Source organism: Boleophthalmus pectinirostris, unplaced genomic scaffold, assembly GCF_026225935.1.
Source record: "Boleophthalmus pectinirostris isolate CB_2022bp ecotype Guang Dong unplaced genomic scaffold, ASM2622593v1 HiC_scaffold_8, whole genome shotgun sequence".
Lineage (NCBI taxonomy): Eukaryota > Metazoa > Chordata > Actinopteri > Gobiiformes > Gobiidae > Boleophthalmus > Boleophthalmus pectinirostris.
Window position 1 is genome coordinate 20,140,225 of NW_026571515.1, and position 24,759 is coordinate 20,164,983.

Genomic DNA, 24,759 nt, shown 5'->3' on the forward strand with positions numbered 1-24,759 from the left:
TTGATAAATTGTACTTATAGAGTCATAGTATATTTATATATGAGTATTTATAGAGTATGTAAGAGTAGTAGAAAATAATGTAGTTAATATTTCCTTTTTAAATCTTGACAAGATCTTAGTGTGAATCATTACAGTAAGAATAGAAAGAATTCAGATTTAAAAGTGCTTCTCAAGTCTTCTCAAGTTACAGGCCTCAAGTCCGAGTCAAGTCCCAAGTCACTAACCTTCAAGTTCAAGTCGAGTCCCAAGTCGTAGTCCATTTTATCAAGTCAAGTCTCAAGTCCTAAAAATAGTGACTCAAGTCTGACTCGAGTCCAAGTCATGATTTGCAAGTTCCACCTCTGGATTCTAGTGAAGGTGTATGGAGTTTAAAAACAAGGTGGTGTTTTCAGTTTGAGAGAAGAACTCAGCCTAAATATTTGTGCGTTAAACGTGTGAATGAAACGAAACACAACTCCAGGTATGTTGGTGATGAGGAAACAACACTATAACAGACCTGAAAATAGTGTAAAATGGGTCCTTTAACTTAACTTGGTGAATATGGATTGCTCCCACAATAGTTTCTTTTACAGCGTTAACACAGTCCGTGGAGTATGGAAACCTATATTTAGTTATAAGTCTGCTTTGATTCTGCCGACCAGAGAATATGGAGGATTTATGAGACTAAAATAACACATCTCACATAGGGCTGGTGTATTCCCTTGGAGCAGTTCTGAATCTTTTTTTTTTTTTAATTAACATTACAATTGGCCCACAAACTGAAACATCACAGGCCTCTACCTCTTTTGTCATTACGCGACTGGGCCCAAAGACAAATCTAAATGTAACAATGGTTGGGTATCTCCTGCTGGGTAATTCTGTGATCTTGACATGTGTGTGAATGTGCACATGTGGCACACTAACCATCACAAAAGCTGCTACTACCAGCGCTGGCTTTGCTCCAGAAATGCATACACTGCAAAAACGAAAATCTAGCCAAGTTAAGATGACTTGAATTAAGCAAGTTTTATCATGATTTGAATAAATTTCACTTGACAAGTCAAATTATCTGCCAATGAAACAAGACTTTTTGTAGCCTGATTCATGAGCAGGTTTCATTTCGTGGAAACCGTCTGACCTCACAGCATTAGGATTCGTTCGCTCGATGGTAGGCAGATAATTTTTTTATTTAACCAATCGCTGCTATTTGGTCATGTAATGTGCCAAATCCCGTAGGAAGAACGACAATAATAATCCTCTTGATAAAATTCCCCAATCATTGTCTTTATTCCGGCTTTAAATCCTCCATCTCGGGAATCGTTGCCAACACAGAATGTATGGCTTCGTCTACATCCATCTCGACCGTTTTGTTTGCTGTTGTGCTGTACCACAAAAGGGACCCAGACAAGCGCTCGAGTTTGATGTTGTGCCTTCATAGCTCTTCGCTGTTTGGCCGATGCGCAGAGTACAAAGTCAAGGATTCTTGCAAACTGTCTAGTGTATTGTGTTTCCTGACTTAGTCGCTGAAGAGAAATGAAATTGAGCAGAGGCATTTCTTGCTACACTTTGGAAAAACAACAACTCTTTGCACTTAAAATAAAAAGCAAAATCTAATGTTGCTTGAATGAAGAAAAACACACTTACTCATCTTTGTCTTGTTAAATCTACTCAAATAACATTTCTAGTGGAGGGTCTGCCATCTGCTTGTCTTCATGAAAATGTTTTTGCTTTGTCTAGAATATTCCACAGTATAGATCAAACCATCACGAGGAAGACAAGCAGGTTACAGCACTACACTACATGACAGGTCAGATCTGTGGAGAGTCGTCCCTCTTCACAGAAGGAATTATAATATTTTTGAGCACATGAGAAAATACTAGATATGTTTAAAGTCTTGGAGCATTCTGGCAAAGCAATAACATCTTCATAGAGAGAAGTAGGCAGCAGACCCTCCACCAGAGAAGTTACATAGTGCACCTTTAAATCATTTTAACTAGCCTAGATATTGCTTTTTGCAGTGTAGACATGTTGTTTCTATCCTACTTCCACAATTCATTTTATTTATTGCCTTCCTAATTCCCTTCCCTGCTCTGCCCTATATAATACCCCACAGCTTCTCCTTGCACACATGGGGTGTTTGTTCCAGCTCAATACTCAGTCACAAAGGTGCTCTAAATATAGAAACATGATTCCTGCCAGAGTGTGAACACTACTGTCACAAATATTTTAGTAACAGCTTTGCTCTGGAGGTAAGCCATACAAATCAGGCCTCTACGTAAACATCATTTGTACCTGGTTAAATATATGTTTTCTGGCACTAATTGGACAAGGAGTGAGTATGCAGATGTAAATAAACCTTAATTAAAGTATTTTTGGGAGACAGTGCAGGTAAATGTGAAAAAATCTAACATTAGAGATACCAATTTTAAACTTGTTCTGTTCATTACTCAGATAAATGTCAGAAAAAATGTATTACAAGCTTTTCATCATGTCATGTTTTCATACAAAAATAGGCCATTTTACATGCAAAAACATCCAAAATTGACCTTTGTTGGAAGATTCAAAGCAGAAACATGGAAAGAGTTTTTCAGGTTTAAAATTGTGCTTATTTTTGTTAACACACTGGAAAAAAACAGTATCTGTGTAAGTTAAAATTACTTAAATTAAGAACATTTTACTTTATTTGAGTAGATTCAGCTTGACAAGTAAAATTATCTACCAATGGAATAAGAGTGTTTTTCTTAATTCAAGCAAAATTAAATTTTGTTTCACAAGTGCACAAAGCTGTTGTTTTTCTTATTTTAAGCATGACAAGATGCATTTTCATGTTTTAACTTCAAAACATCTTGTTCCATTGGCAGATAATTTTACTTGTCAAGTGAAATTTACTCAAATCATGATCAAACTTTCTTAATTCAAGTCATCTTAAATTGACCAGATTTAGATTTTTGCAGTGCATATTAAATACTAAAAAAAATATACTGGATTTTTTAAGATATTTGGGATATTTTATATAATATCTGAATAAACTACATCTGAAAATTTGCCAAAAAAAATCTAATTTAAGTGAATTTTTGACAGTTACAACTCACTTAAAATTAGAAATCCTTCTGTAAATTTCATTAAAATGTTGTTACACACAAGACTGGTATATGTAGGTGCTACTTTAAGACGTGATCCTTATGTATGGAAGAAAAACACACTTCGAGAAAACTACCTTTGGAGTTACAATGTCCCGTATAACTCTATGGACGCAGTTTCAATAAAGTAAATATAAAAACATCTTTTCGTGCAGAGTGGACAATTCTGTTTCCACATGAAAGCATGCATGCTAAGAGACCAAACTGACCAAAAAACAAAAATTTGACTTTTGCCTGTAGTGTCTTCCCTTAATTATTACCTTTCAGTTTCTGTTCTTTCATAGGTTTACAGTCAGTCCCTCCTATCCTCAGTGACGCATCTTTCCGGACAGTGACCTCCAGCTGTTGAGTTTTACTGCAGCACGTCCCAAACAAGCAGCTCAAACTACTCCACGATTAAGCCACAACTTTTCCTTGCCTTCATATTCGCCTGCATCCCCACTTTTAATAGTTATTTATTTACTTTCTGACAGAGTAAACACCTCACTGGGGCATGCTCCAATAAACTATGCACAACACATTTTATTGATGTGAGGTAGCCGGCGTGCCTCGCTCTAATGATAGGGCTGCTGAGGAGGCCACACCCCACACTTTTGCTTATATTATATACCAGCCTACCACATGAGCTACCAATAACTGGGGCTTAGTGGGTGGTGAAGGGTGGGGTTATGGAAAAAGGCCCACAGTGGACAGTGCGAGCAACATCTGAATGAACTAGCAATAAGCAAATGACATAAGCAGATCCGACCAGAGCATTTTGAAGTCATTTTTAGACGCCCAGTTGTGGTGTAAATGCCAACATCTGGAATAGATTTTAGACTCCTGAGAGTAAATGGTAAGGAGGGAGTTTAAACGTATTCAGAGGCTACCATTTAAATGTAAAATAAGAATCCAGCTTGTTGTTTTTATCTTTTTAATTCCATTCTTAATTTCATTCTCGTCTGCCAACCCGGAGGTTAGAAGTTCAGTTCCCGATTGGACCAAGTTTTGTCGATGGGGTCCACAGGCAAGGCACATCGCCCACCTTGCACAGTATGAGTGTGGTGAGTGGTGGTCGGATTGGTCAGATTGGCTGCCTTGTTTGTGTCAGTCTACCCCAGGGCAGCTGTGGCTACATTAGTTTCTTACCACCACAGAGTATGGAGTGAATGAATAATGTCTACAGTGGAGTACTTTGAGAGGCTTTGACAAGTCTCTTATACATTTCTTACATGGTGTTTTATTACCAAGCTTAAATGGACAGTCCGAAATTTTGGACATAGGGCTTAATTTCCTAGTTAGTCAGAGTGTTGGAGACGTGTGGAGACACTTTTTTAAATATTCCATCCAGTCTTTGTATTTGCACAGGTCGTTGGTGCTTGGCTAGTGCATGTCAATGGCCATAGTTAGTCTGCCACTAAACAGTCTTACCCACTCCACAAAGCACCCGAAAAAAGTCTATTATTACATCAGACTGTCGATGTAAATGTGTAAATGTGTTCTGTGTTGACAGAATAATGTTTGAAATAAAACTAACCTTGCATCGCATACGAGAAAACACGATGACGCCACATCCGGGGTGGCAGCCATTTTGGTAGGCAAAAAGTCTCCATAAGTTAACATCAACATCATCAACAGTTATTGGCGAGTTTTAACTTTTCAAAGTAACATTTTTTATCCTCAACATTCACTGACTTAAAGTAAGATAATGAAGTCATGTCAAAACAATTAAATGCAAAACCTACTTCAAAATAAGACGAGTTTTCTCATGACAGACATAAGCAACGCAACTGTCAACACAAACAAGCGGCCCCTGACTTTTTGCTAACCAGCCACTGTGCAAGTGCAGAAAAGCCACATGTAAACAAACACAACATTTTCTCGTATGAATCGTTGCATGTTGAGGGACTATTTTCTCATATATCAGTCTGCAGCTGCCAAGCTTTCTAACAAGAAGTACAACTCACTGATGCTGCTGCTCAGATATAACTCCTTCAAATGCAAGGTTGGTTTTACTTCTAAAATTATTCTATCGACAGACATTCACATTGACAGTCTGGCGTTATAATAGATTTGCTTCGGGTGCTTTGTGGAGTGGGTAAGTGGGTTTTTAGTGGCAGGCTAACTATGGCCATTGACATGCATGCGCTAGCCTAGCACCAGCGACCTCTGCAAATACAAGGACTGGATGGAATATTTAAAAAAGTGTCTACACACATCTCCAACACTCTGGCTAATTAGGAAATGAGGTCCTATATCCAAAATTCCGATGACTTAACTTTCACTATTCTGGATACACAACTCTAAATCATTACAAACCATCAGGTAAAACATTTGTGGAAAAGACTACATGATAACACATGCCACCATTTGACGGTGTGACACAATCATAATCTATAATCGATAAACAACCACCACAACAACAATGGCGTGTATGTGGTGTAGAAGAGAACTCACCTGTAGGAGTCTCTGTAGCTCATAGTATCGTGGCCTGAGTCTTCCTGATCTTCTTCGTTCACTTTGAAGCAGACCCTCTTGATGCCTCCGTGCTCCACCTTGTCCTGGTCACAGCCGTCCTCACATGGGGCCATAGAGAGGGGCTGGCTGGGTTCATACACTGGAGGGTCCCCACTGTCCCCCTGGAGCTGCGTTGGCTCGGTGATGGATGACAACAGGCTACAACAAAGAGAAAGGACTGTTCATTTACACTGCACTGACTGAAAAATAATCTCATAAACTTGCTTGTAAACTTGTTTGCTACTACATCCTCTGTGTTTTTAATTTTTTTTTACATGTTTTTTACCTTTTTATTTACTGGGATTTTTGTTCTAATTTGATTTTACTAGTTTTTTGTCTTAACACTTGCCTCAACGAGTGAATGTTAGATGTGCACTGTGTAACTTTTTCTGCTTGTCTCCATGGAGATATTACTGTTTTGCCTTAATTATTGCAAAGTATGAAAAACTCTTGATAATTACACAATGAAGACGGGTTAATAGTCAGATCTATGGAGAAGTAAGCCTGCACTTAGTATGAATTGTATGAACAAGGTATTTTTGAGCTATAAAACAGCTGTAATTGAACAAACCAACGGAGATATGTTTAATGCCGTATTGTGGAACATTCCAGGCAAAGAAATAACATCATGGAGACGAGCAGCGGCAGTAATGGACCCTTCACCTTAGACGTTACAGAGTGCACCTTTAAATAGTTTTAGAGTTTTATTTTATATTCCCATTGTCATTTTTTTCTGTATTGTGCAGCATTTTGGAAACTGTTTTGTTTGTGAAATGCTCTGTGTAAATAAAGTGAATTGTATACTTTAGTGCTGCTGAACACTGTAAACCTCTTAGAGCAATTTTCAGTTTTAATTCTAACAAGACTGAGATATAGGAAAAAGAAATGCATTTTTTTCTTAATTTGTTTTTTTCTTTATTTTGCAGTTCACTACCAGCCAAACGTAGCGTGCGTGTGTCATCTTTTGGCAATACTGACTGTTTTGCTGTACTAGTCTCAGCTCATAAATATTTTGGCCTGAAGAATGTTGCTTTTGTAACCCAGTTTTAGACAGACAAAAGCAAGCTGCCTTAATGTGTGTTTAAAGGATTATAACTATCTCCAAAGGCAATGTAAAGGATAAGTAATACATGAATTCATGAGAAAAAATAATTAACCCAGATAATTATGGCATCAACCACAGGCAACACCAGAATCCTTCATACATTTGCATTGTCATAGCAGCACAGTGTACTACAACAAATGGGCCACAAAGCACTAAAACAAACTGAACAATAGTTGTATTTTGCATATGCTAATTCTAACTCTTTATCCAAATACAGTCTGTGTAAACCCTCAGTCGTTCAGGTAGGATCAATAACAAGAGAAAAGTTTAATTCTGTCAACTGAACAAAATGTTTCACAGCTCATCCGAGTTGTTAAAGTTGTTTACAGAAGACCCAGCTAACAAACAGAAACTGTAAACAAGTAGATGGGTTCGTTTCAGTGTGGTTTCAGTGTGGTTAGCTCTTTCCGTCAGGCAGATATAAGGCAGAGTGCACTGGCAGTTTTGAAGATTTGAAGAAGCTGCTCGGATGAGTTGCCAAACAACTTCACTCAAAAAAAAAAAGAGAAAGAAACAGCAACATTTGTCCAGATGACAGAATTGAATTTTTCTTTTACTTTCCAAATACAGTATAATACACTACAGGTCAAAAGTTTTAGAACACCACACTTTTTCCAGTTTTTTACTGTTTACTGTTGACCAAAACATATTCTAAAGTTTTGTTTCATGAAAGTGTTCACCTTTGGCAGATATAAAAACTGAACACACACGTGACATTCTTTTTTACAAGAGAAATCAAACATTCTTCAGAAAGTTCTTCCCAAGTCTGTTGCAGAAGTTCCCATAAAAGTGTGGCACTTGTAGGTCACTCTTCTGTCCAGTTCATCCCAAACTAACTCGATGGGGTTTAAGTCTGGAGACTGTGCTGGACACTGGACTTGTGTTTTGTTATCTTTTATCTTTTTTAAACTTTGTACCATTTCAAACTATTCATTGGACTTGCACAACTTGAATTGTAATAAATAACTGGAAAAATTTTCTAACAATAAAACAGTGCTTCCTATACTGTTAAAGAAAGGAAGATGAGTGCTTCAGTGGGTCACTTAAAGGTTGTATGGAGGATTTTTTTTGTTTCAAATTGTCAATGATAGCATTATAGAGATGCAGTAGCCTTGTAATTATGATGACCAAAAAAAAGAGAATAAAAATTCATCAACTCTGGACGTGGTGGGGCTAAACATTTGCCAATAGATAACGACACTGCCTCGTTATCTGTTAGCTGACAGGCTGTCAATCAAACTCCCTACGTTTCTAGCGTAACTGACTTGCCTGCGCGCTGCCATTACGTGGTTTACGTACGCCTGTCACGCAGTCCACAGACGCAAGCCGCACAGACGCTGTTTACTCCACCAACGCAACAGTTCTTAGCGGCTTTTTTTGACCTATATCTTCCTCGCAGTTAGCACAAAGTTTGTTGCAATGGCAGACAAGAATCCAGGAGCAGTTAGCCGCAAAAGAAAGTCCGTTTTTGAGATTGCTGAAAGAAGAAGACAAGGGGAAAAGCAGCGAAGCCAAACTAAGGTGATTCTTGAAGATTCATTCCAGTGATGGCGCAACTGAAGCAGACGCAGGGTCTAAAGACTGACGCAGTGGTCGCCAAATTACTCCTGGACAGGTCACTTCTGCTTATTATGAAAACGTACTTTATTTCCAAGAGCTAGTCAAATGTTTTTCAGGACACGAAAGCGATATCCTATGTCTGAAAACGTAATTTTCAAGGCAAAGAAAGAGTCCGCTTGCTGCTGCGTGTTGTAGCTAGTTCATTCGCACTGAATCTCCGCGCACCCTTCTCTGCACCCCTTTCCTGCTCCTGTCCCCGCTGCCCGTTCCGCTCTTCCCCCTGCTCCTCACTTCTCCGGGCACGGAATCTCCGCGCACCGCTCCCCTCTCCTCTCTCCTCTCCCTGCTCCCTGCTCCGCTCTTCTCCCTGCTCCTCACTTCTCGTCCGCGCACGAAATGTCCGCGCACCCGCTCCCCCGCTCCTCACTTCTCCGCCTTGCCTAACCAACACTGTAGTTAGTTGTTTACAAGTCATGTGCAGCGCACCGGCTGTAAACAAACCTGTTTCTGGCGTAAGGAGGAGGCGGGAGGAAGGCGTTTCTACGTAGGGAGCTGTAGGGGAGGGGAGGTGGTTTCACGCATGCGCAACATTTGAAAAAGGACAAACAGTCGCTGGATTTCTCGTTCCTTGGAAAATCCTCTATACAACCTTTAAGCATCAGGTCAGGGGGTCACCAGGATCACAGTGAAAAAACACCACACAAAATCCAACGCACTTCCAACTGCATTAAAAAGACCTTGAATGTAAAAAATTGGATTAGACTAGTGCTTTCTATACAACTGTACACCATAACATAGCACTTACACATCTATCTGAGCCACGTAGAGCTTCATCTCCCTCACAGCCACATCCAGGCGGCTGTACAGCTGAATGTAGTTGTCCTGGCTCTCTGTGTCTTCGTGTTTGAGGAGGTTACTCAGCCCGCCCTCTCCTTGGCTTCTTCTGCCGTTCACACCGCAGCCATCGTCTCCGTCCAACAGCACGTCCCCCTCCCCCTCCCCTCCTCCCCCTCCAGACCACTGCAGGTCCAGGACGGAGCTCCCATACTGGTGACACAGTGCTGAGTGTGGGACATGGGGTTCAGTTGGGCTAGAAAAAGAAATAAAAAAAATAGACATTACAATGCACTGTGTAGGTTTTTGGTTGGGGATCTTGTTTCTATAGATACAGTATTCCATTGCTCTTCCTGGAATGTTCCACAGTATGACATTAAACAGCTCTACATTACATTTAACCCCTTACAGGTGGTTTTATAGCTCTAAAAAATCAATTAAAACAGGCATTCTGACTGTGTTATTAAATAACAATGTCAAAAAGTATGCTTTCTTTAAATCAACAACTAAAAAAAGTAAATATTCTCTATCTGAAAGCCTTCAGTCACAATGTTTCAACCTTTATCTGTGGAAAAATGCATTTTAAAATCTCAATGCACAATAGTGCAATTAGAAATTATTCTTTAAAGGGCCCATATTATGAGATTTTCTGATCTGTGTTATAATGTTGTTTCTATCTCAAAAACATACTTGGAGTTGTGTTTTGTTTCAATCACACATGTTTAACACATAAACCCTGCAGATTTAGGTTCTTCTGTCAAACAGGAAACACTCTGTTCCACCTTGTGATGTCATGTGCTAATACAGAAGTGCTCCATACACCTTACTAGAATCATTTGGTTGACTTCAGCCTTGAAATTTCTAATCGGTACTGAACAAAAGGTAAAAGGTAGACATTAACTTAGAAACTATAGCTTCATAACATCACAAAGTGGGACAGAGCATTTTGAGCTTTGGAGATGCAGACAGACTAATAAAAACGGATTACTCAAACATGTGTGAATGAAACAAAACACAACAAATGTATAATTGCTCACTAATGTACTACTAAAATAATCATTTACAGTGTAATTCCCATGCAGAATGAAAAATACAAGGGTTTCTTCAGAGTAGCAACTACATTTTCATATAAATTATCGGGTTAATTACTAATTAGGGTGAAGAAAGCACCATAATTCCAAGCTGGCTAACTAAACCGAACCCCTGCTGAAAAAGCTCCTGTCAGCACAAGTGTGAGGCAGATGTCTCACTGGCAGCTGCTGCTCTGTGAAAGATGAAGCCTTCAGATGCTGGAACAAAATGGGTTATTTCAATTGTCTGCTGTCTAGACGCGTGTTTATCTTCACAGGGAGGTGAGGCACTACATTAAGATGCTGTTTGATATTGGAAAAACAAAAGTAGGAGTTTGGAGTAGACACACGCTTCCATTCAAAACACTTTTTGTGTTTTATCTCTGTTACTTTTATTGTTACTGTTATCATTATCCATTCTTCTCTAGTATTATTCTTTTTTTTTTTTTTAACTTCCTCACACACACAGGACATGCTTTTCACCTTTTTCTTGGAAGTTGCTGTGGGGGCCTCTATCATCATTTGGGTTGAATTATTTTGTATGGGGCTGCCAATCTTGACAGCAAATAAGGTCAATATGGATTATAAAGCCATTTTAAAGTAGTCAGTGCAGTATTGACTTGTTGGTGCACAGATTTTTGATTTTTTATTTTACACAAATGAACTGACTTTATGTCATATTTTAGCTGCAAAACTTTTTCCAAATTCTCCATTGAAATTAATGAATTCCTGTTTAACCAGAAGTGCCACCATCAGAAAGAACAGTTTAGGATAATTTACAAAAGAGACAAAAGTGGGCGGGGTGAATACATTCACACACAAATCTGCCTTTGTGTTTTGTCCATTTCTCTTGTATTTGTATATTCTTTTTGGATTCATATTTTTTTATTACTGTTGTATATTGCTGTAGAATGTTGCTTATTTTGTTCTTTATCATTAATTCACAACAAAAATATATATTAAAAAAGCACTTCCCGTGTTTTGAGCATCTCCTTTTAACACATTAACCTCTGCTGTGACCCTGAATATGGGACATGCATTCCTACATTGTCTCAAGGCCCCAACACTGCTGACATCACTGAATTGCTGCTACATGTCAATAACATGGGAAAGGCCCAGGCTAATGGGGTCTTAATGGCCTACCACTTCACTACGGGGATCCTTGTTGAGAGCTTGTGACTAGTGGGGCACATTCCTGTCTTTGTGTAGTGGGATTTAGATGGTCAGGGAGGGTCATCTGTCAAAACAACTACCAGGCTGAGGCAAAGACAGTGAAGCAAGATCATAACGCAGTATGAAACTAATGTGTTCAAGTCAACCGATCTTCATTGAGTAGAACTGAATTTAAATGAGAATATGTGGAGTAGGGCTGGGAATTGCAAGGTCCCTCACTATTCGATACAATACTGGATACATCGGTCACAATACGATATTATCACAATATGACGATACATGCAATAATCTATACATGATATTCTGCAATATATCACTATTTTAAAGAATTGCAACAGTATTTATTTATTAAACTACTTCTGCATAGTCAACATAGAATGAACCATTTGTAACCATTAAAACAGTGAATATGTCAATAATAAGTTTTCTTCCCCCGAAAAACAAAAACAAAAAACATTCTTGCCGATATATCGATACAGCAGCCCATGACAACAATGCTGTATCACCGAATTTAGTATCACGACATATCAGCATTTCGATATTTTAGCACACCCTTAATTTGGAAAGTAGATATCATGTCATGGAGTTTATTGTTGGGTTTTCAATGCTGTTGTTGAATAGAGCTCAGAGAAAATCATTTGAGACTATAAATTAAGAAAAGATCAAAGAAAGCAAAGGTGAAAGAATCCAACAATATTAGGATTGACTAACTGACCAGTCAAAACTGAGGTTCAGTGATTTCTAATGCTCAAAAAGATTATTTTAATTGACAGTCAATTCTCTGACGTTAAATCATTTGGTATGGAGCAGAGTTCAGACTTTGGGGACTTTCTGTTGTTTTTGAAAATGAAAAATAAGAAGGAATTGCAAAATTGATCAATATGAGGGAAAAAAAAAATCACGATTAGTTAGCTCGCCCAGCCCTAAATATGAGCTACAATCCCATGTTTAATACGACACATTTCAGTTTACCTTGCTCAGGATCCAACCCAAGGATGGAGTTCTTGCGTCCAAATCGGATGCTGAAAGTTCTGCCTGCAGACGTGGTGCTCTTTGGGTAGGACACCTGCATGAGGTTTACATGACAGTTGGTGGGTACAAAGTCCATGCAGCCTAGACTGTGCGGGCGAACTCCAGCCTGTCTGAAGGACGGCCACACCTTGTTCCCCAGCTCCAGAGCAAACTGAGGAGAGAATGTACAGAAGGAAAAGACATCATTCATGTTCATTATAAAGTATACACAACAAGTCATGTTCTAACAGAGGCTTTGTTCTAACAGAGGCTTTGATTCTAGATGCTCAGGCTGACAAGACAAGTGAGCGTATAATATTATAAAGTCAGCACTATTAAAAAGGTCTATTTTCACCTTTAACCTGTGAAATGGGAGTTAATACATATGCATATATTAGCCTTTAGAGGATGAATCACTGGAGGACATGCAAAGGGTCTTCCTTCACAGCACCAGCAAATGTTAATCAATATTTTATTCAAAGAAAATACATGTTCATAATGTATTTTTTAAGAGGGTTTAAAATACCTGCTGGTAATTACTGATTCGCCGCCGGATACTTTCCAGCTTGGTGTCACAAATCTGTCTGAACTCGAACTGAGGCATGGTAACCACCCGGTCGCTCTGGGAGATGAGCTGACTGCAGTTATGCACAAAGAGGCTGTCATCATTACAGAACGCCTCAAGGATCTGTAGAAACATGAAGCACACACCAGGAGAGATTATCACCACAATAAAAGAGGAGACACACAACTGCAGCTTCGCACATGAAAAATCTGACCTCAGGGAAAAAAAAGTTTGAATGCAAATCCTAACTACTATATCAGTGCACTGTTATTAAATCTCACTGTAATATGCACTTAAACAAATACCATGACACAGCACTGTTTTAGCTGATAAAAACATTTTGATAGTCAAATTTCAAGCCACTTGTTAGTTACAAATCAGAGTAACAGGGGTTAGATATTCAATTTATGTTTCCAATAAAACAAAAACAATTCACACGCCTTTAATAGTTTTTCCTTTTCTGTGATCATGACTAGGGTGATTATCACACAGATCTCTTCCTGTTACCTTTGCAGTGAGGCTAAAGCAGCCTTTAGGAGCCACTATCTTCTCCAAGACATTGCACTTTATGCCAGCTGTGCTGAAGTACTCATACACCACTCCATGCTCCAAATGGACATTGTCCACAGTTAAACTGACTGATGGAAGGCTTTCAGACAAGGAGAGTCTGCTGAGTTGATAGTCTGAAAAACACAGAGCCAAACAGATAAGCTTTTGTTATGTCTTCACAGTTAAATCATGATTAAGTTAACTAAAAAGCAAATATTTAACATTGTCACCTGTTCCATTGGTGCCATTCTCCTCATCATGGCCAGAGCCATTTTCTATAGAATATGTCCTCCGCACTCCCCCCTCCTTCTGCTCTGGGTCTCGCTGTTGCAGTCGCTCCTCTGCATCCTCAAAGGCTCTATAAACCCACTGGCCCTATGACACACAATTATACTGTCAGTCATCTCACATCATCCACAGTGAAAATGGCCAGTCTATAAGACAGAGACAGGGAAAGAATATAAAAACACAAACACAGGCTCTGAGGGAGTTTGCATAGATAAAGTCCCTCAGAATTATGTTTTTACAAAGAGCTGAAGGGGTCAGATCAGGACACGAATACAATTTGAAATGGTTGAGTGAAAGTGGTCAAAACAAATATTATGAATGTGAAATGCTTTGATCCATCTTTTTACTTCCGGGTCAGTGGATGTCAAATTCTGAGAGCTGCTTCACAAGTCACTTCCCAAACTCAAAGGAAGATTTTCACCCAATATCCATGTAATGTAAAAATGTGCAACTACTGAATAACAACTTACACAAAATATATTGGGAATTAGTGAGATCTGACATATAACAGTATTTAGTGTACAGTATGCTAATGTGCAACAGTGTTGTCTTCCAGTGCTTATTTTACTCATGATCAATTTGTTCTAAATCTTGTTGTACAGGTGAGCAGTATTGTTGCTAATATGTGATATATAATAATACACATGTAACACCATATAATTATGGTTTTATTTTCCACTTCTGATGATCCAACTTAAAGCCATACAAGGCCAAAAAGCCAGAGTTTATCTTTCTCCCTTCCTGGCCTCAAGTGTGCATTGCCATTCAAAAGTATCTCTTAATACACAGTCTGTTCATTTGTGCAGATTTTGTGATACATCATAAAGGTTAATTAATGTTAATTTGTATTTTGGGTACATGTTTGCGTGTGTATTTTTACCACTTGTAGAGGGTCCTGGTGAGTGTGCTGTGCACTGAAGTGCTCCAGGACCTCCTGGCAGTCGCTCAGGTTCACGTTGTTGCCATTGACCTTGAGGATGACCTGGCCTGGCTGAAGCCCCGCCCCCGCTGCCTCCCATCCTGCAATGTGTCAAAACAGGGTCACAGGTCAACGCCAGGAATTCAAATGACAAGTTTCAACAACTGTAGACAGCACTTTCAATCATTGTAAATGCTTGTGGACTACAGAAACAGAATCATCCTGTTTATGAAACATTGTAGACCTTCATATAAATCATGTATTATGAAATGTAATCCATTTTAATAAATGTGCATGTATTTGTACTTGTGAAGAAAACAATAATTACTCTTCTTCATTTAATTAAAGAGATCTGATGTCCAAGCATGCTCTCCCAAGCTACTACTGTCATTGAAATACAGACTGAAAGTTCAATCAACACCTTCATCATCTGCCATCCCAATCTAAAAATATCAATCCTGGCACCACTTTAAGCCAAAGCGTTACCCAAGCTGGGCAACATGAGTGAAACACAGGGGTTTGAAGTTTATTTTAAGAATTAAGAAAAAAATAGGAAAATCTATTATTGAACTTTTTACATTTGTATTTCTTATTTAATTTATCACAAACCAAACCTGTCTTTTTTTTTGGTCTGAGCCTAATAAGAAATGTTGTGTTTTATTACAACAACATGAGTAGTGGTTTGAACTCTGACCAGTACTGTCTGACAGGTGGCCATAAGACTAATGGAAGTTTGCTTAAAACAGAAAAGAACAGGTGGGTTAAGGCTAGAGTTACGTCAACATTCAACTTGAAGAGTTTCTCCTTGTCACATTGTGGAGAATGATAAGAAGACAGATATACTGACTGTTAAGCAAGGTAATGCAAATCTTTTAAAACAACTGATCATTAAAGGTGCACTATGTAACTTTTCTGTGGAGGGTTCATCACCTGCTTGTTTCTATTTGTTATTTACTTAACATTTATTCAATTACAGGTGGTTTTATAGCTCAAAAATACCTAGAAAAACAGGCATTCTGACTGTGAGCAGGGTGGCCTCTCCACAGATCTGACCTGTAACTTGCCTGGTTTGGTCTTCATGAAGACAGAAAGATTAATTGTCCTAGTGTGAAAGATTCCAGACAAAGCAATAACATCTCCATGAAGAAAAGTTACACAATGCACATTTAATGGTTAAATGGATTCTGAAAGGCGGTTAGTTTTGTATAGGATTGACTTTAATATAACTCTTCTTAGTTTAATAAAGCAATTTTCTAACCTTTTCTGACAGCATGCACATGAGGAGGAGCAGAGCCAGACAGCCGAAATGAAAGACTGTCTGGATGGTCAGGGATCTTCACAATCCTACAAGAGAATTTGCATGTATATTGAACCATGTTATATTTTGAATCCTAATCTTTGTCCTTTTGTGTAGCGTCTTACTCCTTGGCTTTGGTAGCGACCAGTAGTCTGAGAGATCTCCGTATGCAGAAGGATTGGTTGATCATCGTTTCCACCTCAGAGAATGGCCTGAGGAACAGCAGGTCTTCGTTGATGGTGTAGATCTTTCGGCCCACCTGTAGACCGGCCATCTGCACAGACAGACACACAGATGGACCTTATTTGCTGATCACTGAATATACTACAACTAAAGTAGACACATTGTACAAGAGAAAAGGAGTGCAAGTATACGTCTAACACTATTTAGGCATTGTTATATATAAGAATATTAAACCATACTGCAGTCAAAAAATACTATTTGACACTGCAGGATTATTAATAATAAATAACTTTAGCTTCTGCCTTTGCTTGAGGGATCTGAAAGACACTAATGCACTCAAGTGTATTTTGTACTTGAAATGATGGACTGGACCTCAGTCATGGTTTATTGTATTTCTATATTAAGTGACAAGAATATAGGCTGCCTGACATTCATTTTACAGATAATAATTACCCTGGTGAATGTGGAGATGCCCGCAAGCTTGAGCTCATGTTTTAACTAAAGGCAGTAAATAACACGCTTCAACTCACAAGAACATTCTTATATTACTTTTTATATATATTTTATATTTTTTTATTTTTTTTTTTTTTTACCTCCACATGGATTTGGCAATTGGTGAAAATAATGCACTTTCTCATCATAGATAGCTAGTGTATCTTTACCCAAGCTGCTTGAAAACTTTTCATAGAAGAGGCAATTAAAAAGACCCTTTGCACTGTTAGGACATAATAACTTACAATTTTACAATTTTATTGTATTTTCAGTTGATTCACTGTGTGATAACATTACAACCTGTTCCATTTGAAACCCTGTAAAACGGCAGACCCAAGCATGAATGCCACCAGTCACCTCACACATCTCCAGTCACGTTGTAGAAAGAATGCTGCTTCTGTGTGCTCCTGTGTGAGCCCAGTGTCCTGGGCACAGATCCGGAGGGGTGGCTGTGCTTTTCTGGGTTCTTTGGGTACGAGCCCAGGAGAGAGATAGAGAAATGACTGGGAGGTGCAGTGGTTATATCAGACATGGATGAATATATATGCAATAATAGAGCATGGATGTCCATAACATGTGACTTTGCATAAGCCCGATACAGTACAAGTGTTCTGTGTTGGTGGTTGGAGCCCTTTTCAGAGCCCCATGAGAACACAACTGAGGCTCAGCCTGGGAGCTGGCACAAGGCTGGATCACTACCAACTAGTAAAGGGGGTTCAGGTCTACAGCAGCCTGGTGTGCTCCTTTTACACCACTTATAGTCACATGATATCTCTTCTGAAAAAGACATACATCATATTTTTACAGATAATCCTATATACTCTAAACCAGCGACCACTGGGGATGAAATAAAATCAAAGTAACCAAGTATTCTCTTTCAAGTAATATAATACTCAATATATATTATAATGCATTGTATAGTATAATGTACTGTTTTATGTAATGTTTGATTTAATTTGGTCGACCAATGTTTATGGCCAGGGTGTGGAACAGGATATTTACTGCATGTACTGGTTATAATGGTCTGTAATGGTTTATAATGATTTCTACATTACTGTTCAAGACCAAGAAAAAAAAGAACATGACTGCTCAGTGAAGTAAGTGAAAGGCCTGTCTCCTGACACTTGTAGAAGAAAGAGTGACAGCAGTTGCCCTGAGAGGAGACAGCCATTACCTTCCAGCACAGAGCCTGAGCCAGAGGGAAACAGAGTGACCATTACCTCAGCGTGGGAGCCCCTGGTGACAGACTTCACCACAATGGCTTTGTTTTTCTCCTCAATCTCAAAGCCGTAGTCTTCTTCCTCAGGGTGAATCTGGACAAGAAAACGCCACAATCAGCATCAGTTTTACGCAGGAGGTTTTTTAACAAGAGTGCAATGTCATAGTGCTACAAAAACATTACATTACATTACAAATTAGAGATCGACTGATATTTTCATGGACACTAATTGGGCAATAAGGTCTGCCAATATTTTTGAGCCATTACGTAGAGCTGATTTTGATTATTTTCCTCAAATGATACCATTTAAAATTACTACAAACTCACCCACAGCCCTTTATTTTTTACCAGAAACCCATATGAGAATTGTGTAGTCAAATTTTGTGCAGTTTTAGCTTTTATTATAGTGTTAAAATAAAGCTTTGTGTGTGTTTTTCGGCAGCAGATCGACCAAAACAAAATATCGGCCGATGCTGGAGATTTAATGCAGATAACGGATTTGTTAAAAAGTCCAAATATCTCCATCACAATAACAAATATGAATCAATTTATGTATAGTTGAAGCCTTATACAATAATTTGGATTTTGTTGTATCACATTTTTTCTTGTCTCTATCCCATGTCCTCATTCGTCCTTCAGCTATAAATTCACAAGACAACTGACGCACTGAATCTGGGTGGTCCTATATGATCACAGCTAAGTTTAGACAAGACTTAACGCTGCTAATTTGTAATTTGTGATTTCATCTCATGTCAGACAGGTGCTTTTTAGTGCAACTCTTTTTGTATTCCCCATTGGGCCTGCTTGGTTAATGCTGTCATCACCAAACGCATTAGCCAGCTTCCATTAGCGGAGCAGCCAGGCCCATCTTCCTGCTGTATGCCGCTGATAAGATACAAATCTCTCTTGTTATTGTATCAGGGGAGATCGCTTCTGTAAATAAAGAATTCCCACACCATCGGCTTCAACAGTATCTATAATCGTGCTGCTAATCAGGGAGAGAAAGTCTTATGTGCGCTAAAGATAACACTGCAGAAGATAGCAGCACTAGAGAATTTAGATTGAAATATGAAGAAGAATTTGAGCGTTCTGAAATGGAAAAAGTTATAATTCATTTGTGTTTCCAAATTACACATTTTTATTCAAATAAAAGGTCACACGCTTGGCAGGAATTTTGAGTGTTATTTGATGTTTTCTTTTTTCATATCCAAAGGGTTTGACAGTAAACTGGGCAATGTTCAAATTATCCTCAAATCAGCCACATAAAAACATCATTTACATTCACTGGCATTGTTCCTTTGTAAAACTGAAGGAAGAAAGGAAGAAAAAAGTATCAGTAATACATATGTGCTTTCATTTATTATCTACGGTCTGAGGTGGGTAAAGTATTTATAAATTGTGTTCAATTCAGTGTAACATTACCGTATTTTCTGGGCTATTAGACGCGCTCTTAAGCCTCCAACCCCATCAAAAAATGACCACGCACCCCACAATCCAGAGTGCCCTATACACGAATCCACTCGGGTGTCCCAGCATGACTTCAGTAAACTGCAAAGCCGCACCACCCGCAGCACACAAAACACACACGGAGCAGACAGCAAACGCGCAGCTAAACACACCCACAGATACACTCATCACTCCACGCCGACGAGGAACTGAACGGAGGAACGAACTGAAAAAGCGAGTGCAATGTGTCACTCTAGCCACAACTGAACAACTGAGTCACTGCGAACACGCCGACAATCCAGCGGTCCCAGTTAGCACCCTCCCTACATGCCACAGTTGAACAATGCCGAGAGTCACCGTGAACGCCACAAACAAAGTCCGACTGACCCATCTAACTGTTGTGTTTCGTTTATAGTCCGGTGCGGTTGTCATTCCATGACAGTGCGCCATATAATCCAGAGCACCTAATAGCCCGGAAAATACGGTACTTCAAATTAATAATTCTTAAGTAGAAGTACAAAATAGCGGTGCAAGCAAGAAATTACTCAAGTAAGAGGAAAAAAGTATTTGTGAATCTTAGTAATTAAGAAAGATCTGGTATTTTCAGAGGATAGACACAAAATATGAGAAAAACAAACTCATATCTGAAAAAGGGATGCAAGAAACACAAATGCTCAAAAATAATTTAATATAGTCAACATTTTGTCACTTAGACTTACTCAGAGTGGGAAGAGTAATGAAATCTTTTACTCAGGTACAAGTACTGTTAGTTTTACAAATATTACTCAAGTAGGAGTAAAAGCATGCTGCTCGAAAAGTACTTTGAATGAAAAAATAAACACTATCTCAGCAATGTGGAGCTTGTTTGGTTTTGCTCTAAAAATCTGTCAGCATTAAGCTTTTTTCCACTGTAAACCTGGAGATAAGAGAAAATACACTGATACAAACTGTTACTGAACTCCATGCTGATACGGAGAGGAGCCTGACTCTGTGCCAAGCAACAAAATCACCCCCTTCATTATATTCATAAGACAAATCTCATTAAAATGCATAATGATCTCCGCACATTCAAAAGGTGGCACTGACGCAGCCCGAGTCCCATGAGTAAACTGAGATGTAAATCTTTGTATATGAGATTTTAATTACATGAAGCCAAAAGGATCAAGAAGAAAGATGGCATTGGAGGAGAGGACTTACCACCAGAGACTTGACCAGGATGTTTTCGATGAGTTTGAAGTCATTGCGCTGTAGCTGCTTGCTCTTGGTGCTGGTTCCTTCGGTCTCTTCGTCGGCGTAGAAGCGGAAAAACTGGGAGTCGTCTTTGAACTCACTCTTTTCCAAAACTGAAAGACAAATGCATGTTTAGACTTAAACTTAGACAAAATTTAGTAATTCACAAAAGGAATTATTTGGACACAGCTCACACATGACAGTATATTATAATAACAAAGAGCATCAATACAATTGGTAATAATAATAATTAAAAACATAAATCTGTAGCAAAAATAGAAATATAGAAAAAGAGACAGAAAAAGAGTCAAATAAGGCATAATTATACAAATGTATCTTTCATCTCTTTTTTTGGGGTGCATTTTTCAACGGGTATTATAATACTGTTACTAGGATGGACTTTTCATGTGGTCTTTTTATTACTTTTACTTGAGCACTTACTTATTTTATTCATTAATTAATTAATTAATAATTTATTTATTTATTTATTTATTGTTCCAGTATCTGTACTTTTATATAAGTAACAAGACTGAGTACTTCTTTCACCACTGGGAGGGCATAAAAAACTTAAACTGTACCTTTTTCCATATATTGTTTTGACTTAATAACTTGACTTGATAAATAAATATATAAAAAAATACAATTTACAGTGTACAATATACAATTTGCTTTAATTCCAGCCAGTATATTCAATTTATCATCAACATAAGATTGTGCATTCTATCTGACAAGCTCAGCATCATTCATATTTATATAAATGGGGATTGAAATAAAGCAGTGTGCTCAGAGAAACACACTGGTGTGAATAACTCAACATTATTTTAATTTAAAAAACAGAGTGGTGATTTATGAACCGCTGCGCAGCACCACAAATGCCACTTAAACCAGAGTTATCTTCACACAAACAAGCCAACAGTTAATTAGCTTATTTTGTGACGCTATAAGGGACATCTGGAGCCAAAGCACATCTGGATTGTAGCAACACACAGGCTGGGACTAGACTCTCTCTGGGGGCTCAGAGAAAGACTTTGTTGTGTTTCCTCAGACTGGGAGTTCTACTGTTTGGATGGTCTCCTTCACAACACATGGGGCCCTTCTCAGCTGAGAGAGAAGCAGAGGAGAGGAACCCAAAACATGATTTCATAACAGGTGCTTTTATTGCTCAAATATTCCTTGGTAAACATCTATGTTGGCCTAAACATGTAACTTGACCAAACAGGACACATCTGCTTGAAATATTATAAGTGCCTCCAAGTAGGGGTGAGCAAAAATATAAAAATATCAATATATCGTATCGTTTAATGTGATGATACAGTATCAATATAGTGGGCTACAGTGTATTTTTTTTGTATATTTTACTAAATTATTTGTTACGGCGCTACAGTTTTGTTGCTTGTTTAGAGGAAGGAAACTTGTTTATGCAACACATTTGACATACTCACTGTTTTGATGAGTAAAATGGGTGTGTCATATGAACTTTGCACAAAAAGTGGTTTAACAAAGACTGTATCACATCGAAAGCTTACTGTATGGAGACACGTATCTTATCGTGGTCTATGATTTATGTATTGTATCTCTAACTTATAAATGATACCTCCAAGTACCTCTAAGGAAGTTACAAACACAAGGATTTGGACTTAGAGAAGATGAAAATTTTTGTCTGTCATAGTTGACTGTTTAAAGCCTCAATGAAATATCTTGCTTGAGTTTGTTCACTAACAATACAAGATTTGTACCTATATTGAGTGCATTTTTTTTCCATAGAAAACATATGAATCACATGAAGATTCTACAGTCAGTGACGGTACAATAGTGGTGGAAGAAGTACTCAGTTTTGTTACTTAAATAAAAGTACAGATACTGGTGCAAAAAAGTATCACATGAAATAATAGCTTAAGTAAAAATCTTGAAGTACCCTTTTAAAAATGTACTTAAAGAGTAAAATGCAAAAGTATTTCACACAAATGTTCAGATCTAATAAAGCTTCACATTAACTGATTTTGATACAGAAACAAATTAATACATAATTTTTTTCTTAGCTGTTTTTATCCATTGGTTTTTGTTTGCTCAAACTATGAACATGTTAAAAATAAACTCCTTTTCTGCTGGAATGAGACAATAATAAAACATACTTATACTTTTCAATCCTGTTCAAAAATCTAGTAGTAAGTACAGATACCTGCTCTCAAATGTAGTGAAGTAATGGTTAAATTGTAAGTAAAGTACAGATACCTAAAATGTACTTTACTACTTTTACTTTGTTTTACGTTCGACCACTGCGGTACAAGCATGTCCAGACCTAACGCAGAGGTGCCAGCTGTTGTGAGATTTGGAGAGCATCTGTCTTGGTCCACTAAACAAAAGCCTTCACAAACCAATTTCACACGCCACACCCACACAGCGAACCCCAACAACGCACACTCTACCACAACAAGAACTTGGACCGGAAGCCGCAATATCAAGTTATCACTCAAAGAAATACCATGACTCACACAGACGTGTACTATCAGTGCAATAAAATCAGATGTCTTAATCAAAGGAGCGGACAATGTTTACAGCACATATGTGGTAAGTTCTTCAAAGTCGTCATTCGTTAGACAATATCCTGTGACATAAGAGATTTCTTTGCAATGGAGTGCTTTTTCTGAATACTTCTCAGAAAGAACATGTCATAGTACATAACACACCTGGAGTTTTTGTGTTTTGTTTTGTTTTCTTTCATGTTTAACACACAAACCTTGTATATTTAGGCTGAGTTCTTCTCTGAAATAGAAAACACTCTGGTCCAGATGTCATGTGGTAATACAGTGCTCCACTGTGTTTTTTTCTATACAGCTTTGCTAGAATCATTTGGATGATTTCAATCATGCAATTGGGCTGTAATTCCAATTTCAGAGGGTATCTCTACTGAACTAAAATAAAAGGTAGCTGTTAAACTGAAAACTACCACTACAAGGGGACGGCAGTAGCTCAGAAGGTTGGCGATTCAAATCCCGATTCCAGCTCCCACAGATGAATGTTGTCATGTGTTCTTGGGCAAGACACTTAACCCACCTTGCCCTCAGTGTTTGCGCACATTGATGAATGGGTGAGTGGTTCCTTGATGTAAAGTGCTTTGAAGGTGGAAAAGCGTTATATAAAAATGTGACCATTTACTATTTACATGACATCACAAGGTGGAACAGAGCATTTTGAGCTCTGAAGATGTAGATAGACTAATAATAAAGTATTACTCAAATATGAATGAATGATGAAATTAAGAAAAACTCTTGATATTTTGGAAGAGGACACTACATTAGAACATGGCTTATAATACAGGCCCGTCATATCAATGTCATTTGACACAAAAAATAGGCCTGTTTATTCCTCCAAACCACATGCTTTTACTGATTAAAAATGCCCAAGCTGATCATTGACCAATAGACAATGACAGAATCTTGATCTTGATTACAAATTCAATTAACTGCATAGAAGAGCCTAAAAACATCTAAAGTATGAAATATATCTTCATAGGTCAAGCAGGAGTCAAAGACATAAAATATCAGAGAGAGCAGATGTGCTGAATCAGGAATAAGGAGAGACCAAAGCTAAAGGTGAGAGGTGCAGACGGGAGGAGCGGGCAGAGGCCATGACCCAGAGAAACAGGTGACAACACAACAGACGGCACTGAAAGGGCATTCTAGGTTTTGGGCGTACGTGTTAGGTCATGTAGAGATTCTAAATTATTACTAAAAACCTATTAAAATCCAATGCGGTGAAAGAGAAAAACATTAAGCTGCAAAAAAAACCAACTTCAGGAAATCCCTTTTTAACCAACATGTAGTTAAATTCTTGTAGCCTGTCATGGTTAGCCATCTTAAGTCGGTACAACAAAAATATTTTTCTTTTCCTCTAAATCTGTCCTCTTTTTTAGCCCTGTCCAGTCACAGCTGAGCGGATTGACCCAGACGGTCATGTAGTTACGCCAAACATCTCTGGTTAGGGTACACTGCTAATGCTGTTTATATTGTCCAGGATGGGCAGGAAATATGTGGTCAGAGAGGCTACTGTGGCTAAAGCTAAGAGTGCTACAGGTCCCTTTTAAGACTATGATGCAATGAAAGTGGTAAAGCTAATATTATTTTTAAGGGTGGGGACAAAAAGGACAAAATGGGTAGTGCGCTTGGGTAAATTTAGTAAGCTATTTCTGCTCAAATATGGCTA

The 24,759-nt window shown here is 38.3% G+C and overlaps 1 protein-coding gene across 1 annotated transcript in view; it reads right to left on the bottom strand.

The window, feature by feature from the left end:
* Positions 1-24,759, bottom strand: part of prex1 (phosphatidylinositol-3,4,5-trisphosphate-dependent Rac exchange factor 1) — a 102,090-nt gene that overhangs the window by 13,354 nt on the left and 63,977 nt on the right. The window contains 12 exon segments of the mRNA XM_020922329.2: positions 5,556-5,774; positions 9,086-9,278; positions 9,281-9,370; positions 12,330-12,540; positions 12,895-13,056; positions 13,441-13,616; positions 13,713-13,857; positions 14,651-14,790; positions 15,948-16,033; positions 16,112-16,260; positions 17,882-17,974; positions 20,524-20,669. Coding sequence (XP_020777988.2) covers positions 5,556-5,774; positions 9,086-9,278; positions 9,281-9,370; positions 12,330-12,540; positions 12,895-13,056; positions 13,441-13,616; positions 13,713-13,857; positions 14,651-14,790; positions 15,948-16,033; positions 16,112-16,260; positions 17,882-17,974; positions 20,524-20,669 — 1,810 coding nt within the window.